General features: G+C 53.9%; 1 protein-coding gene across 6 annotated transcripts in view; it reads left to right on the top strand.

Moving 5' to 3' along the window:
• The window catches only part of ppp1r13ba (protein phosphatase 1, regulatory subunit 13Ba), a 65,622-nt gene that overhangs the window by 22,475 nt on the left and 26,628 nt on the right, over nucleotides 1-16,519 (top strand). For all 6 annotated transcript variants that reach the window (XM_064323647.1, XM_064323637.1, XM_064323639.1 and 3 more), the window contains exons 2-4: nucleotides 5,790-5,937; nucleotides 9,794-9,913; nucleotides 13,293-13,363. In XM_064323647.1, coding sequence (XP_064179717.1) covers nucleotides 5,790-5,937; nucleotides 9,794-9,913; nucleotides 13,293-13,363 — 339 coding nt within the window. The remainder of the gene's footprint in view (nucleotides 1-5,789; nucleotides 5,938-9,793; nucleotides 9,914-13,292; nucleotides 13,364-16,519) is intronic.

Genomic DNA, 16,519 nt, shown 5'->3' with positions numbered 1-16,519 from the left:
AGTAATGGCACTGCCGTTAACAGTCAGCAGGGGCAGCTGGTGTTGCTAGTATTCATGCTATGCAAATACATTTGGATAAACTCCGCAAAGTTACTTGTGTTAGACCAAAGTGAAATATCCCTTTAAGGTGTAAGATTACAAATGTGCGATTAGAATGTTCTTAACGGAACATTCTAATGCTGATGTCACAGTCACTACTGATAAGTGAAAGCAATGGAGTTCTAGAACACTGACTTAGAATGTTGGAGAAACATTCCAAAAAAGGGTTAATGGTCTTGAGGCCATTCTGGTGCCAAATGTTTGGAATATCAGCGTTCCCGTTCACAGAGCCCATACCCTACCTGGTCATCCCAGGCATTCATTCTCCCGCAGCAGCTGGGAGGTGGCCACGCCCACAGAGGGGCTTTTCTCCGATTATCCTGCTTCATTCAGAGGGATTCTGATGAGCACTGTCTGCAGCCGCGTTTTACTTGAACCCCCCCCCCCCCCCCCGGCACGCACGCACACAGACACAAGTTCATGTTCCCCTGGCCAGATTAGTCTAGTTAGGTGCCGTAATTCTGGTCTCATGCATGGCAGCATGTGTGTGTACGTGTGCGTTTGCATGTGTGTGCGTGTGTGCGTGTTTGTGTGTGTGTTTGGAGGGGGGAGGGGGGAGGGGGGGTGTCAGCTGGGGCACTCTCTGCAGTGGTAATGTCTTGCTGTGTTCACCTGCTATGTGTTGTCTAGTCAAACCAGGAATGTATGAGATTCTTCCTGGTGGGGAGGTTGTGAACTCACAGGACCTTGACTAGAGAAGGACATGAGGCAGGATCTTGGAGAAGGACCAAAATTGCAGAACTGACAGGGTTTTCTGTACCGAAGGGCATACATGGCAGATCTCACTCATCTCTTTGGTACAGAAGGACATACGTGGCAGAGCTCTTATTTTCTGTACTATTCTCCATTCTGTTTGGCTGTATGTGTTACCCTGAATAGCTCCATCCCCGCAGCATTGGCTGCACACAAATGTGTCTGAAAGGCTGTGTGAGTGCCGTGTGTTTTAAGGACAGAGTGCACGTTGCTATTTTTCATCTTCTGTCTTGTGTTTAATGGCAGTTTAGGGTCAGGAGTTGGGTGCTCGCTTGGCCTTTGCGCAGTGATTGCTGTCAGTGGGGCTCTAATGGGACTCCCTCTGCACACCCCCCTCTCCTCTTCAGCTACTGCAGCTGCAGAGTGCAGCTCTGTCAGCCCCCCCCCCCATCTCAGAGCGTGGTGGTGCAGTGGGGGCTGAGCTGAGGTTGTACGGGGCTGAGCTGAGTTTGTACGGGGCTGAGCTGAGTTTGTACCGGGCTGAGCTGAGTTTGTATCGGGCTGAGCTGAGTTTGTACCGGGCTGAGCTGAGTTGGTACCGGGCTGAGCTGAGTTTGTATCGGGCTGAGCTGAGTTTGTACCGGGCTGAGCTGAGTTTGTACCGGGCTGAGCTGAGTTTGTACCGGGCTGAGCTGAGTTGGTACCGGGCTGAGCTGAGTTTGTACCGGGCTGAGCTGAGTTTGTACCGGGCTGAGCTGAGTTTGTACCGGGCTGAGCTGAGTTTGTACCGGGCTGAGCTGAGTTTGTACGGGTGAGTGAGTGTCGGGCTGAGCTGAGTTTGTACGGGCTGAGCTGAGTTTGTACCGGGCTGAGCTGAGTTTGTACCGGGCTGAGCTGAGTTTGTACCGGGCTGAGCTGAGTTTGTACCGGGCTGAGCTGAGTTTGTACCGGGCTGAGCTGAGTTGGTACCGGGCTGAGCTGAGTTTGTACCGGGCTGAGCTGAGTTGGTACCGGGCTGAGCTGAGTTTGTACCGGGCTGAGCTGAGTTGGTACCGGGCTGAGCTGAGTTGGTACCGGGCTGAGCTGAGTTTGTACCGGGCTGAGCTGAGTTTGTACCGGGCTGAGCTGAGTTTGTACCGGGCTGAGCTGAGTTTGTACCGGGCTGAGCTGAGTTTGTACCGGGCTGAGCTGAGTTGGTACGGGCTGAGCTGAGTTTGTATCGGGCTGAGCTGAGTTTGTATCGGGCTGAGCTGAGTTTGTATCGGGCTGAGCTGAGTTTGTACGGGCTGAGCTGAGTTTGTATCGGGCTGAGCTGAGTTGGTACCGGGCTGAGCTGAGTTTGTACTGGGCTGAGCTGAGTTTGTACCGGGCTGAGCTGAGTTTGTACGGGCTGAGCTGAGTTTGTACTGGGCTGAGCTGAGTTTGTACCGGGCTGAGCTGAGTTTGTACCGGGCTGAGCTGAGTTTGTACCGGGCTGAGCTGAGTTGGTACCGGGCTGAGCTGAGTTTGTACAAAGGCTTAGATGAGTCCCTGCCGGGCTCTAAGGCATCCTTCAGTGTCATTACCACAAAGCACAAAAGTCCAAGTCTGAACTCCACTGACCTCCACAACTATAAAGGCTAAGATAGTGTACAGCTGCACACAAGGCACAGTTACAGTGCATTGTTCCCACTGTGAATAAGCAGGGATTTGCTCTGGGATGCTTGTTGTTTTCGTAGCGAAACCCGCCGGACGGGTTGATGTTGCTGCCCCTGCTGAAAGGGTTTTGCGGTGATTGGAGGGACAGACAGTCACGCAGCGCGGCTCTCTCCTGAGGACAGCGGGCCTGCAATGGCCACTGAGGGGACACTGAGAGCCCTGCGAATGGCTCCACGCGCTGGTCTTTAGCCGTAGCCACGGCAAAACAAGGCATTCATTTGTCGTTTTTGACGTTGGGCTCAGAATGGCATCGAGTGCGACTGCAGGCCGGGCGGGGCATACCTGAGGTGATAAACCAATGAGCTGGCATGCTTCCCTGTGACTGACAGCTTCAGCTAATACTGAAGCTGAGGTGTCACAGTCATCCTGTTGGGCCGCAGTGTCTGTTAGTTTCTGGTTCGTCTCACTATATAAGCACTTAATTTACTGTCACACCCGTTGTTCTCTGGGCCTGTACTGGCCTAAACTGAAAGGGGAAATGTATAAACCTGCAGTCTCTGTGACCCTCCAGGACCTTCGTCTCCTCTGTCTATTTCTGTATCCTTTATTTATACGGGTTGTCTCATTGAGATAAAAGATCTTTTACAAGAGAGACGTGTTGGCAATTGAGCGGTTTCCCAGCACAGCTTGGCGCTCTGCGCAGGCTTTGTCTTTGGAGTTTCGTCTCCTGTGCTAATCTGCAGGAGAGAGCGAGCCGGTGATCTGACCTCCCACTCTCCCTCCGCTTCTCTTAACGCTTCGGTCTCCCACGGCGACAACGTCATTTCTCAGGACGGCCCTTATCAATCTTTCATCCTGCTGAGGCTCCCAGCCCGCAGCCGCGCAGCTGTTCCGTACCCGACCCGCCTGGGCGCGGCGGTCACATGTCCGCAGGCTAGCGGGGCGGCGCATTAATACTGGAGGACCCGCGGGGCCTCGCGTAATCCCGCGTGATCCGAAACACGTGTGAGCGGACGACAAGCATGATTTACCCGCCGTGCGCTGACTCGCTTTGAGGTGGCTTGTGGGAGAAGCTGTCGGTTTAGGAAACGGGACACGCGTGACCGAACGTGACTCCTCCCCCTCGGTTTTGAAGCGGTCGGGCGGAGCGCCAGGTATTGGTTTTTGGGGGGGGGGGATTTCTGCGGTTGACCCCTGGGATTGACTCTGTGTGACCCAGCGCAGCTGCTGGGTTTGAGCGTAGCGGCGGTCGTGTTTGGGGAGGGCCGACCGCAGACAGACAGGCGTGCGGGCGCTAGCTGGGCTGAAATGCTTACAGGTGGCTTTCCCCTCTGGTTCCCATGCGCTGTGTGATGGGGGTGTTGCTGTGGACCAGTATGTTTCAGGTAGATCATGTTGCAGCTGAACTGGGGATTCACCCTTTGAATAGGAGGTTTTTTTGGAACGTCTTTTCTAAATTGTCAGTGTTGTAGAACTCCATTGATTTCGATTACCAGTAGTGATTGTTACATCAGCATTAGAATTTTCCGTTAAGAATATTCTAATCACTTATCTGTGATATCGCACCTTCAGGGATTAAGAGCTGCTGAGGTTCCTCTGTATCAAACGCTGGCTCTTATAAAACCTCTGATTCAGGAAGAACCCGACAGGTCACATTCTCTCCTTTTGTTTTTGGGCATGTGCGCAGCCTCTGCAGGTTTAATGCATTCAGATTTATTAGTGCATGTTGTGATTGTGCGTGCCACGGAGTGCATGCCTGCTGTCTGAGTGTGAGCTTGCACATGCTGTCAGTATGCCTGCACCGTGAGCGTGCATATGCCAGGAGTGCATGCGTACTGTGAGTGCGTGCATACTGTCAGCTTGCTCTGTGAGTGAACACTCTGCAAACGTGCTCAAAGCCTTGTACCATGGGTGGCACATACTGTGAGCTTGCCCACAGCATACATTCAGTGTGTCTCTGTACCATGCTTCACGTGGGCTCCACAGTGGCGTCTGATGGGTATATTGTGCATTTAAGTGTATGTTGCCATGGTCCCCAGTGCCCTGTCCCTGGCTGTGCTGCACTGTGGTGTTTGGCTGTGTGTGAAAGCGAGGGAGTGTGTCAGGCTGGTGGCCGTGTGCAGAGCTCACCACAGCGGTGCACTATGGGTATGCGTGCACAGGGGCCGCAGTGTGAGTTAGCGCAGTGGCTCTGTGCGGTGTGCGGGCAGCATTAATCTCCCCTCTGTCACAGTGTGCAGAGACCCGATGCTAATGAACCCACACCTAAGTGCAGAAGAAAAGCTCGGGTGACAAGTCAGTGCATGCTGCTCCGCTTAATCACAATCTGCCAGACAAGTCCTGCTTCCTGAGCGTCAGCAGATTCATCTGTCTTATCAGCACACACACACACACACACACACACACAACCCATCCTCCTCTCTCTCACACACACACACACACACACACAACCCACCCTCCTCTCTCTCTCACACACACACACACACACACACAACCCACCCTCCTCTCTCCCTCACACACACAAACACATATATGTATACCTCACCCTCACACACGCACACACACACACACACACGCCACACTCTCTCACAAACATACCCACACCCCTCTCTATCTCTCACACACACACACACATACCCACACCCCTCTCTACCTCTCACACACACACACACATACCCACACCCCACTCTCTCTCACACACACACTCGCCCACACACTCACGCTGGAGAGGAGGTAGAGTTTGAGAATGACTGCAGGCGCCCTGGAGGTGACACGGTTTCTGTGCTGTCCCTGAGGTGCTTGTATTTGTCGGGACAGGTTTGTTTGCGTGCTCTTTGCCATTTCGTGAGCCCTGTTTACGCTCCTCCGAGTTTCACTGAGCAACGAAGTGCCACTCAGATGATTTTCTTTGGAGCGCACTTGTCTGCGTATGAGCTCGTCTTTGGCCAATCAGAACAGGCGGCGGGGGGAGTGGGCGGGTCTGTCTGCAGCGGAGCTCGGGCCCCTCGTTTGCGTCTCGGGAGGGTAATGAGGTAGCGGGGCCAATTAGCCCGGGCAAACATGGCAGCTCAGTAGCCTGTGCAAACACGCCATTCCACACGCGGCCGAGAAGTTCTGACCAGCCCGGATTTGGGCACCGGAGCGCAGCCGGTGCTCACGGCTGCGGATCGCACGTCTGGCAGTTGCCTGTACGCACGTTCGGAATGTCCTCCTTCTTCATGAACTTTTTGAAGCTGGCACACCTCCACATACCAGCTGTGTGGAGGGTTTTGGTCAGAACAGAGCGGGGTTTACACATGAGGGGTCCTCCTCGCGGTTCTCACGCTTCTCCCTACCCCCTCCTCTCTCCCCCCCCGCAGATGATCCTGACGGTGTTCCTGACCGACAGCGAGAAGCTGCTGACGGAGGTCCCCATCACGCCCGACACCACCTGCGGGGACGTGGTGGAGTTCTGCAAGGAGCCCGGGGAGAGCGGCTGCCACCTGGCCGAGGTGTGGCGGGGTAACGGTAAGAGCTCTGCCCGCCCGCACGCTAACGCCGCTCCGGCTACGACCGCGCTAACGCCAGCCGCCGCCGCCCCGGCCCCGCGCGCGGGATACTCACACAGCAGCTCCTTTTACATCCGCAGGCATCAGTCCCTGTTTACTCTGAGCGCTAGCCTGTTTACTCTGAGCGCTAGCCTGTTTACTCTGAGCGCTAGCCTGTTTACTCTGAGCGCTAGCCTGTTTACTCTGAGCGCTAGCCTGTTTACTCTGAGCGCTAGCCTGTTTACTCTGAGCGCTAAAGGCTGCGGTTGCCACTGGTGACCCCTGCTGTTCAGACATGCTCACGTTCGGACATATTCGGCCTTCAGTTCCTTGTATGTCTTTTGTTAATTAATTTCTTGTTGTTCTACTACATAGTAAAATGTTCAACGTACAGGCAGTTCTGATAAGAGAGTATGCGTGTGTAGTTTTTTATTCCTATTGGACTCATAAAAGCTGCTACAGTTGAATTAACACTGATGTTTCACTGCTCAGGAGACTGCAGGTACGGAGACAGCTTGTCTTTCTCTATCTTGTCTTACTGCCTGCCTGCACTCTCCTTCACATAAAAAACTCCTCAGTTAACGTGTGCACACAAACCTTTGGCTTTGCAGCTTTACTGCTTTCAGATAAGAGGGCCGGGGTCAGGTCGTGAAGGAGTTTCCCTTCCTCTCTTAGTGTCTGTTTTTCCCCCTTGAAAGGCTACATTTATCATCACACTTTATATACGCAGCACATCTATTTGCCAGTATCGTGAAATATTGTCACTGTAATGTTGAGTTGATGTTGAGAATAACATAAAACATAAATGGGCGGTGCTGTTTATTTTGAAAAAGAGCTTGACGGCTGTTGTTACTGTTGGCAGCAGTGAAATCCCTGAAGCGCGTCGCACAGTAGGTGGACCTCACGCTGCGACTGGTGCCCATGGCCCATGTATGTTAACTGGTGCTCTTCAGCAGAGTGAGTGCAGCGCACTTCCTTTTAAAGGTCTTACTGTGAGGCTGGCCCCAGGGCCTGCTGGTGCAGGCTGTGTGGAGCAGCTGGCCCCAGGGCCTGCTGGTGCAGGCTGTGTGGAGCAGGTGGCCCCAGGGCCTGCTGGTGCAGGCTGTGTGGAGCAGGGTTACTGTGGAGATGAGAGGGAGCCGAAAGGATTCCTCGCGGACGCTGATCCGTCGCGCCGCTAATGACCGTGTCACGCACCCCTGCACCCCCCTCCCCCCTGCCTCCCGGCCCTGAACAAACAGTGTGGGGGGGGCGGCTTTCCCTGCAAAAACAGGGCCGCCCGGCAACAATCGGGGCCTTGTGTCGGCCTGAGAAAGGGGGTCAGGACGTCGCCCCCGCCGCGCCCCATCAGATCGTTCGCCGGCCCGTGCGGCCTCGACGGTCCCGCCCCCGTCAGTGGCCCCTCCCCCCTCCGGACTCGGACAACCGTGACGGGGGCGGGGCCTCCGCGCCAGCAAGGACCAGGAGCGAACGACTCGGGAGGAACTGCGAGAGGTCGCTGTTTTTACGCCGCCTCGTCACGCTTCTTCCAGTAAAATCGCACTTCCTGTCCTCCATTATTGGTGGAAGAGATCAGTTTCCTGTCAGGTGGAAGAGACCGAAGGGGCAGCTGCGTTTCCCATCTTGTCGGAGGGTCAGAGGCAGCGTCCGCGCTGTTGTATCTGGGGAGGAAGCGCGTGTCCATCTGCTTCCTCTCAGCGCTGCGCGGTGTAAACACAGCCGCACAGGAGCCTCCCAGCTGCCCCTCTCTCGCCGTGCCAGACGCGGGGAACGCCTGATCCAGGATCAGGAGACCGCACGCGCCCCTGTTCCGCCCCTTTGATCCTCGCTCAGGGCGTCTGCTTCAGGTTAAGTGCTGCACGTCCCAGGACGGCTCTTCCAGCGGCCGACCTTCAGTTTGCGGTCGGGTGGCTTGTGAGATCCGAGCGCTTTCCGATATCGGCTGGGCCTGTCTTTTTCCTCAGATCTGCCTCTCCTGTGGGGTTTTCACGCTGGCTGGCCGGCCTGTAAGGTGATCAGTCTGCTTCCCCTCACAGGGAATGAGATTAGCGTGTGATCTCCTAACCAGGTCTGAGCAGCCAGACTGATTCACGAATTTATGTCCATAGGTCGTTTATTAGTCACATGTTTATCTGACCCTGCACCAAAGGCGGCTTTGTTTCTGCTGTCAGGTGTGCTTTCCCTCCCTGGATGTTTTTTGTGCATCAGTAGATGTGTAATGGGAGCTTTGTTCTTGTTATCCATTCATTGACGCGATTGGAGAATCTGAAACCGCGTCCGTCTCTGGAGTGGGTGCCCGGATGAGCGTGCCGTGTAACCTCCGCTTTCAAATCTCGTCAAAGGGGCCCCTCGGCCCCCGCCCCTCCGCAGGCCCCTCAGCGGGCCCCTCTCCCTCACCTGCACGGGCCTGCCTGGCCGAGGAAGTGAGTCAGGGCCCCCCTTTGAGATCGCGTCTGGCTGGGCTTCAAAGGCAAACACGGAGTTAATGAAATACGTATGGGTGCAGTCCAATAAGGGGCTCTGTCTGAGCACGGGGGTGGGGGGGAGGGCGGGGGGGTCGCTCGGTGGTCCGCTCATCTTCAAGCGCTCTTTGTCTCTGCCTGCTGGACTGGCTCTTCTCACTGTAGGCCTGTCTCTGCCCCCCCACTGCCAAGCGCCCTGTCCTCAAATGTCCGCTGCCACTTGTTTTTTTTGAGTTATCAGCGCTGAGGATCGTAACGGTACAGTCTGTCCCCCTCTCTCCAGGACCGGACGTCCGCAGCCCTGCCCCTGAGTCCAGCAGTACCCGCTGGACTGACGGGGGTAATCAGTGTAAATGTCCCCACTCCGAGGGACGGCAGGACCGGGGCTATGGAGAGGTCAATGGGGAGGTCGGCCCACTGCTGTCATTTAGGAGATTAAAGTGAACGGATAGGTGCCGAGCCTCCCTGCCCCCGCTATACCTGCTGCTCTTCAGAGTGCAGCAAAGGACCGAAACAGAGAGTGGGAGGCTGTGTGGGCTGTTGCATTGTGGGTAGTGGAGAGGTTGGATTCAGAAAAGGCACATAAAAGCAGTTTTGTATTGTTTTATATATATACAGTCTCTGGGTTGTTCAAAGGCACTCTGAAACAGCCGTTGTCAAACGGGTGTGTCTGCATTTCCATCAAAGTTAAGCGCTGAATGGTCTCCTGCTGTGGAAGTGGAATCTCGGTCAGAACTTGTATTAAAGGAGCTTTTAAGTGTGGCTGAGCGGTACGTCTGAAGCCTTACGGTGCGAAAGCACGCAACAGGCAGCAATCGGGACAATAACCAGCGTGTGCTCCCTCAGACCGGGGCTCAGAACTGCTCAAATCTCAGCAGGGGCGGAGCGAGTCCAGAATCCGACACACACGTACACGCCAGCCTTTGCCAAGGAACCTGAACCAGCCCCCCGCGCTCTGGACGCTTTGCTTGTTTGAGTTGCAGGCGGAGGGCGATGTGCGTGACTCTCTAGCGGGCCGGGCGGCTGGGCTGAGAGGCCGGGCTGAGAGGCTGGGCCCCCTCCAGCCCTCCTCCACCTCGGCGAATTCCTCTGGCGCCTTGCCGCGCTGTTCCAGGCCCTCTCTTTGATCCTCTCTGCATGGCTTCCTGTGTTCCTGGATGGCGGCTCTTTGTTCTGTTCCTGTTTCATCCCCTTTCTAGTCCGCTAGTCCCCGCCCACTGTAATGAAAGACACCAGCGGGGGGTTCGGGGGTTCAGGGGGTGGGGGTGGGGCGGCACTGGCTGGTGTTGTGCTGACAGAATCTTGTGGGCCACGCCTGCCTCAGAGGTACCTGTCAGTCACCGATTGCTGACCGCGCCCCCCTTTCGTCCGCAGAGAGAGGCATTCCCCTCGACCACATGATGTACGAGCACCTGCAGAAGTGGGGACCTCGGAAGCAGGAGGTGAAGTTCTTCCTCCGCCACGAGGACTCGCCCACGGAGAGCAGCGACCAGAGTGAGTCTGTGCAGTAGACCCCTCCCCTATCTGTGTCCTCCCTTCACCCTGGTGTCAGGGACCTACTAGCAAAACCCAACGCCAGTCAAAGCAGTCTAGGAAAAACTGTCAACTGTCAAGTCCCAGTGGCATATAGTTGGGCAGTGTGGTTGGGAGTGTTTACCAGGTAGTGTAGTTGGGAGTGTTTATCAGGCAGTTGGGCAGTGTATCTGGGAGTGTTTATCAGGCAGTTGGGCAGTGTAGTTGGGAGTGTTTACCAGGCAGTGTAGTTGGGAGTGTTTACCAGGTAGTGTAGTTGGGAGTGTTTATCAGGCAGTTGGGCAGTGTAGTTGGGAGTCTTTACCAGGCAGTGTAGTTGGGAGTGTACCATGTGTAGTTGGGAGTGTTTACCAGGTAGTGTAGTTGGGAGTGTGTATCAGGCAGTTGGGTGCTCTTGGGCCCCTGTTATGTAACCAAGGTTAATCGGCTTAATTGATAATTGGGCTTGTCAGTGACCTCTTGTCAGCAGTCACACCGCTTTAGGATTTGGCTGGAGTCTGGAGCTGGACATCGGGCCTGGCCTGGGGGCGGGGGGGTCTACCTGGCCAGTCGGGCTGGTATTCCCTGTGCTGCACTTGCAGCTGGGTGCCTGGGTGTGAATCTCATTGCACAGGAGGATGCGCTCTCCATCTCAATATGTAAGCAGCATTAACCTCCAGCGAATGACCGGCTCCCAGCCAACAGCCAATCACGCTCTCCATACGCTCTCCATACGTAGACCCCACCAAATGGGGCAGGGGAGCGCACAGCCAGTAGAATGGGCTCCTCCCCGGCTGCCACGCCCGTCTCATCGTCCCATCCCGCCGCTATAGACCGGGGCCAGAGCACAGAAGGCCAGTTATTTGTAGTGCAGCTGGCGGGATTACCCGCACAATGATCCTGTCCAGGATTACGGGAATTAAGGGGGTAAAAAAATAAATAAATTACAACATGGGATATTTATAGACGCCTCAGTAAAAAATAACATGTTTTCTGCGGAACAGCCACAGAGCGTCCCGGCTGCAGGTAAACAGGTGATGTGAGTCACATGGCGAGGACGGACAAACGGCCCGGCTGCGTTTGAGGCCGCCGGCAGTCTGCGGGGGCTGACATCACCACGCCTAATCGGGCCTGATATAGCGCTGACCCAGTGCTTCAGACAGGATCACACTAAGCCCCTGAAAACACAGCCTCTCCAAATGAATTGTCCGTGCGTGCGTGTGTGTGTGTGTGTGTGCGCATGAGTGTGTGTGTGTGTGTGTGTGTGTGTGTGCGCGTGTGTGTGTGCATGAGTGTGTGTGTGTGTGTGTGTGCGTGTGTATAGCATGTGCATGTGTGCGCATGTGTGTAGTGTGTGCGTGTGTTTGTGTGTGAGTGCGTGTGAGTGTGTGTGCGTGTGTATAGCGTGTGCATGTGTTTGTGTGTGCGTGTGTTTGTGTGTGAGTGCGTGTGAGTGTGTGCGTGTGTGTGTGTGCATGTGTATAGCGTGTGCATGTGTGTGCGTGTGTTTGTGTGTGAGTGTGTGTGTGCGTGTGTGTGTGTGTGTATGCGTGTGTGTGTGTGCGCACGCGTGCGTGTGTGTGTGTGTGTGTGAAATGTGCGTGTGTGTTGTGTGTGAGTGTGTGGTGTGTGTGTGCGTGTGTGTGTGTGTATGTGTGTGTGATGTGTGCGCACGTGTGCGTGTGTGTGTGTGTGTGTGTATGTGCGTGTGTGTGTATGTGTATAAGCGTGTGTGTGCGTGTATGTGTGTGTTTGTGTATGTGTGCGTGTGTGTTGTGGAATGCGTGGTGTGTGGTGTGAGTGGTGTGTGTGTGTAGCTGATTGCGTGTGTGTGTGTATATGTGCGTGTGTGTGTATGTGTATATGCGTGTGTGTGCATGTCTGTATGTGTGTGTGTGTGTACGCTCTGTCTCTCTGAATCACCCTGTTGGTTTTCCCCTGGTAGTCTCTATTTCTGTTCTCCTCCCTCCTCCCGTGGCCGTCTGCAGACTGTGGCTCGGTGCAGGGTGGTAATGGAGAGATTGCTGGGTAAATTGATTACAGTTTGCAGATAATGTGTGCGCAGGAGACGCTAATCTCCCCCGAGCGGCGTGTGGCCCACTGAAGCGGCAGACTCCACAGAACTGCGCACGTCTGCGCCCTGTCCCAGGCTGAGCTGGGCCTTCTGGGTCCCAGTGTAGAGCGCATTCCACACCCATGTGTCTCCTAGTACACTGCGCATGGATTTAAATAATCACCCCCCCTGTCTACAGCGTCTCTCACTCACTGGCCAGTATTACTGAGCCCAACAATACTGAAGCTTGGGTGTGTTGGGTCTGGTCACATATTTAATATAGGAATTCAGCATTTATCTGTTAATATTTTTAAATTGGATAACTGTGTCCTCAGTGTCAGTACACTATATCCTCAGTCAGTGCCCTGTGCCCTCAGTGTCATTACCTAATATCTTCAGTCAGTGCCCTGTGTGCACAGTGTCAGTACTCTATGCCCTGAGTGTCAGTACTCTGTACACTCAGTGTCCTTACTCTTTCCCCTCAGTGTCAGTACTCTTTGCCAGCTCTCCTTGTTGTGAGTACCCTGTGCCCCGTGTCCTCAGCGTCAGTATTCCGTGGCCTCAGTGTCAGTTGTCTGTGCCCTCTGTCTGTGTTGTGCTCAGGACACAGGGATTACAGCAGATCTCCTTACGCAGGTGTCTCTCAGGGGCTCCTCCTAAGCTCCTCGTCTCCTGGCTAAGCGGGGCTGTAGTGACTTTAGACCCCTTTCCCTTTCCAGCACTTTCTACACACTCCTCCTCATCCCTCCGCTTTTGTTTGGTTAGCAGCTGATGCGGAAATAACAGCATGTGCCAAGTTTAGCGAGTGCTACTTCTGGTCGACATTTTGAAGAGAAAATGTGACGTTACTTCCTCATCTCTGGCTCTCAGTGACTCACTCTTGGGTCTCTCCATTCTGCTGATGAAATGATCCACATGTGAGAGTTTCTTTCCAGGCATGGAAAGGAAAGGAGGAAAAAAACTTCACAATTACAGGAAAAGCTGTGCTGTAATTCTGTACTAGAAACTGAAAAAAGGCAATTAAAGCACCTGTCACTGTTTTTCTACCGGCCTATCCTTCTCATTCATAGTATGCTGGCTCTTCTGGTGTTTGTGTGTGCGCATGCGAGTGTGTGTGTGTATGTGTGTGTGTCTGTGTGCGTGTTTGTGAGAGTGTATTTATGTTTGTGTATGGAGTCATGTTACAGTATCATTCACCTAAAGAAATAGAACTAAAGTACCTGGCCAGTGTTTTCATATTTTTTTATTTGGCGGTGTCCTTTTTCCTAATGGAGGCCCATTACTGATCTCTCTGCACTGACCCTGCAGGCAGCCAGCAGTCTCAGGACCAGAGCAACAAGAAGAACGCAGCCAACACTGAAAAGCAGGGCCAGAACGGGGTAAGCCCACCCTCTTCACCTACACCTACCTGTGCGTTAGCCTCCATCATCCTCCCTGACCAGCCGGCGCCCGCGATTGGCCAGAGCGTTCCTGGACAGACAGTCTCATTACCGCACATTGTCTGGGCTATTTTAATCAGCGGGGGGCTGAATGCGCTGAACTTGTGACCTTCAGCGACGAGCCTCATTAAGCCCCCCGCGCAAATCGGGCAAAAGGCGGCTCTCTGTGCCTGCGCCCGTCCCGCCGCGCCGTAAGAGGAGCCGCGGCGACCGGCCCCGCCGTCCCAGCAGCCCCTGCGCCCGCTCCTCCTCCCCATCTGTCCCAGATACCGCGAGGGGGGCGCTCGTGTTCGCCGAGGCAGGCAGGCAGGCAGGCAGGCCCCGCTCGCGCGGAACTAATTTAACCTTAGGGGGGAGGAAGAAATCATTAAAGCGCGAGAAAATCGACTTTTTCAAGATACCGGCTTCCGATGCACAACTTAGGCTGTCAGATGAGCGCAGTGAACTTTTTTTCATTGTATGGTCTCCTTACTTCTGTTCATATATGTGGTGCGTGTGTGTGCGTGCGTGTGTGTGTGTGTGTGTGTGTGTGTGTGTGTGCGTGCGTGTCTGAGGTCATTTATTTTTAGTTATTTTCGTGCTGTAGATTATAGACAGCAGGAAATATATTTGTGTACGTATATACAGTTACAGTTTGGATAGCGCTCAGGCTGTCTGTTGGCAGGGCGCGTGACGTCGGTGGAGGACGCTGCTCGGGGGGTGTTTGTTGTTATTGTAAAGCACTCTGAGGGATTAGAAAAGGCTCCGTGACAGGTACGAGCAGCGCGGCGACTGACAGAGTGATTGCCTCTCTGCAGAATCTGAGCAAATGGATGCCTGCCAGTTTCACTCTTCCCGGTCTTCGTAAGCAGTGCCGCTGCCGTATAAGAAGTATTATGTCAATATTTTTGCCCTCTATCGAGGATACTTTTGATAGTGTTTCGACTCCCGCCGCACAATTCTGCAAATACCTCTGTTTGTCCTGAAGCTGTTTGGCCAATTTAGCGTTCGTCTGGGTGTGGCCGGTGTGTGTATTTATGTACGTGAGTAATTTAGTGGAAGACGTACCTGAAATAGCAGCAGACACAGTCAAGCACTCAAACCACAGAGTGATAATGGCACAGGTTACACAGTACACAGCTTCGGTGTTGATGTCATTTTAAAAAAATAATCTTCCCAAAACAAGCAAAAACACTGACTGAAGAGCAGTGTAATCCAGCATTCTTGCGAGTGTACTATTTTCAGGATGACCAGTACATCCAAAATAATGAGAACAAGACCAGACAGATAATAATGGGAAAACAGGGCATGATTTTCAAAATCTCTTTTCTTCCCAGATTACTGGGTTGGGGGGTGGAGGATACTTCTCCAGACGGTGGCGGTTGTGAGATGTCCACAGTGACTCAGATTAGAACATAAACAACTTGAAAAATACACTGAATCGAGAGAGGAGCCGTCTCTCGAACACCATTAAGATTTCGATTACCTCTTCACCCCAACAGTACGTAAGCAAAGGAAAGTCCATTATCGAGTAAGTGGTGAGAGACGTTGGCTGTGTACAGGTTAGAGGTGGAAAATTGATTAAATGATTCAGAAGTGGTGAAGGGACTGAGGTGGTGTACTCTGAAGCTGCTGTATTTGTTGTGACTGTTTAATTGGATGACTCTGTTGTTGGGCAGCCCGTCAATGACTGGGTTAAGTGGCCTTGTCCTTCAGAGGGGTGGTCGAACTCAGCCAAACAATCCCCCTCACAAGCCAGACTTGTTGTTTGCGAGGTTCCTCAGAGTTACTGAAGTGACAGCGCATTGTTTACCTGGGATTGGCGGTTAACCCTAAGTGTGCTTTGCCATGAGGGGCTGGCTCGCCTCTATAATTTTGAGGATTACCGCAGTTTCATGACATAACTCGGTAAGAGGATTACTCCCGTCGTTATCCGCCGGCTTTGGCAGAGCGGGGACTTTTTCCGCCAGTCGCTCGGACCGTGCGGATAGCTCTCCACGCCGCCGCCGTCGTCGCAGCTCCGCAGGGGAAAGCCGCGCAGACTCGCCGCGTATTCCCCGGGAAGGGCCCCAGAGCCTGGCGCAGGGCAGGCATCGCGCTCTCGAAGGAGTGACTGACTCCTCCGCTGCCCTCACCCCCCACTCCGCCTCCTCCGGTGTGGCGGAGCACTGAGGAGTCCCTCCTCCCTCTGGCTGGCGAGGCTGCGGGTCCGGGCGCGCTCGAGCGTCGCGGTGCGCACGAGGCTCTCTCTCTCTCTCGCGACTTCTCGTCGAGCCGCCGCTGAATCCTCCGTCACCACGGGCAAAGAGCAGGAAGCACTGCTCGCACAGCTGGGAATCGCTCAAACTGTGGGGATTCGCTCAAACTGCGGGGATTCGCTCAAACTGCGGGGATTCGCTCAAACTGTGGGGATTCGCTCAAACTGCGGGGATTCGCTCAAACTGCGGAGATTCGCTCAAACTGCGGGGATTCGCTCAAACTGCGGGGATTCGCTCAAACTGTGGAGATTCGCTCACACTGCCGGGACTCACTCACACTGCCGGGACTCACTCACACTGCTGGTGGAGAGAGCTCACACCTGAGGTAAGAAATGGAGAATGCTTTCCAGTGCCATAGAAGAGAACCATACGTTTTAATATGTCTCATATTAACAGTTTATTGATTTTGGTGTTGTTTGTATTCAGTGTCTCCTTTTAGGATCTATGTGCCGTAAAGTTTGTGTCTGAGATAACTGAGCCCAAAATATTGGAAATGTATTCATTTAAAATTTGTCTTTATATACATTTCATTTTATTTTGAACCCATAGTTTGGTTTCTCTGTATAGTTGTCTCAGTATGTGCAGGGCTGAATGAAGGCGGCAGGTTTCAGTGGACTAATGCTCCCATTCACCAGTGGGGGCTTAATGCAGTGCGTAGTGTGAAATGGATAGCTGATGTTTTACAAAGCTGAACAGATGGCTTGCATGCCTTCCGTGTGTGTGTAAGGCTGAGAGCGTGCGGTGCATGGGTGCTCTCTCGTGAGGGGACAGGGAATTCTGGGAAGGCTCAAGCGAGCCCCTCTGCTCCCAGGGTTGATAATGTGGCAACGCGAATGGCCCGAGCTCATCTCTCTGTCGC

This window comes from Anguilla rostrata, chromosome 1 (genome assembly GCF_018555375.3).
Source record: "Anguilla rostrata isolate EN2019 chromosome 1, ASM1855537v3, whole genome shotgun sequence".
Lineage (NCBI taxonomy): Eukaryota > Metazoa > Chordata > Actinopteri > Anguilliformes > Anguillidae > Anguilla > Anguilla rostrata.
The sequence above is the reverse complement of the archived record's forward strand: the minus strand, read 5'-3'. Positions and strand labels throughout refer to the sequence as shown.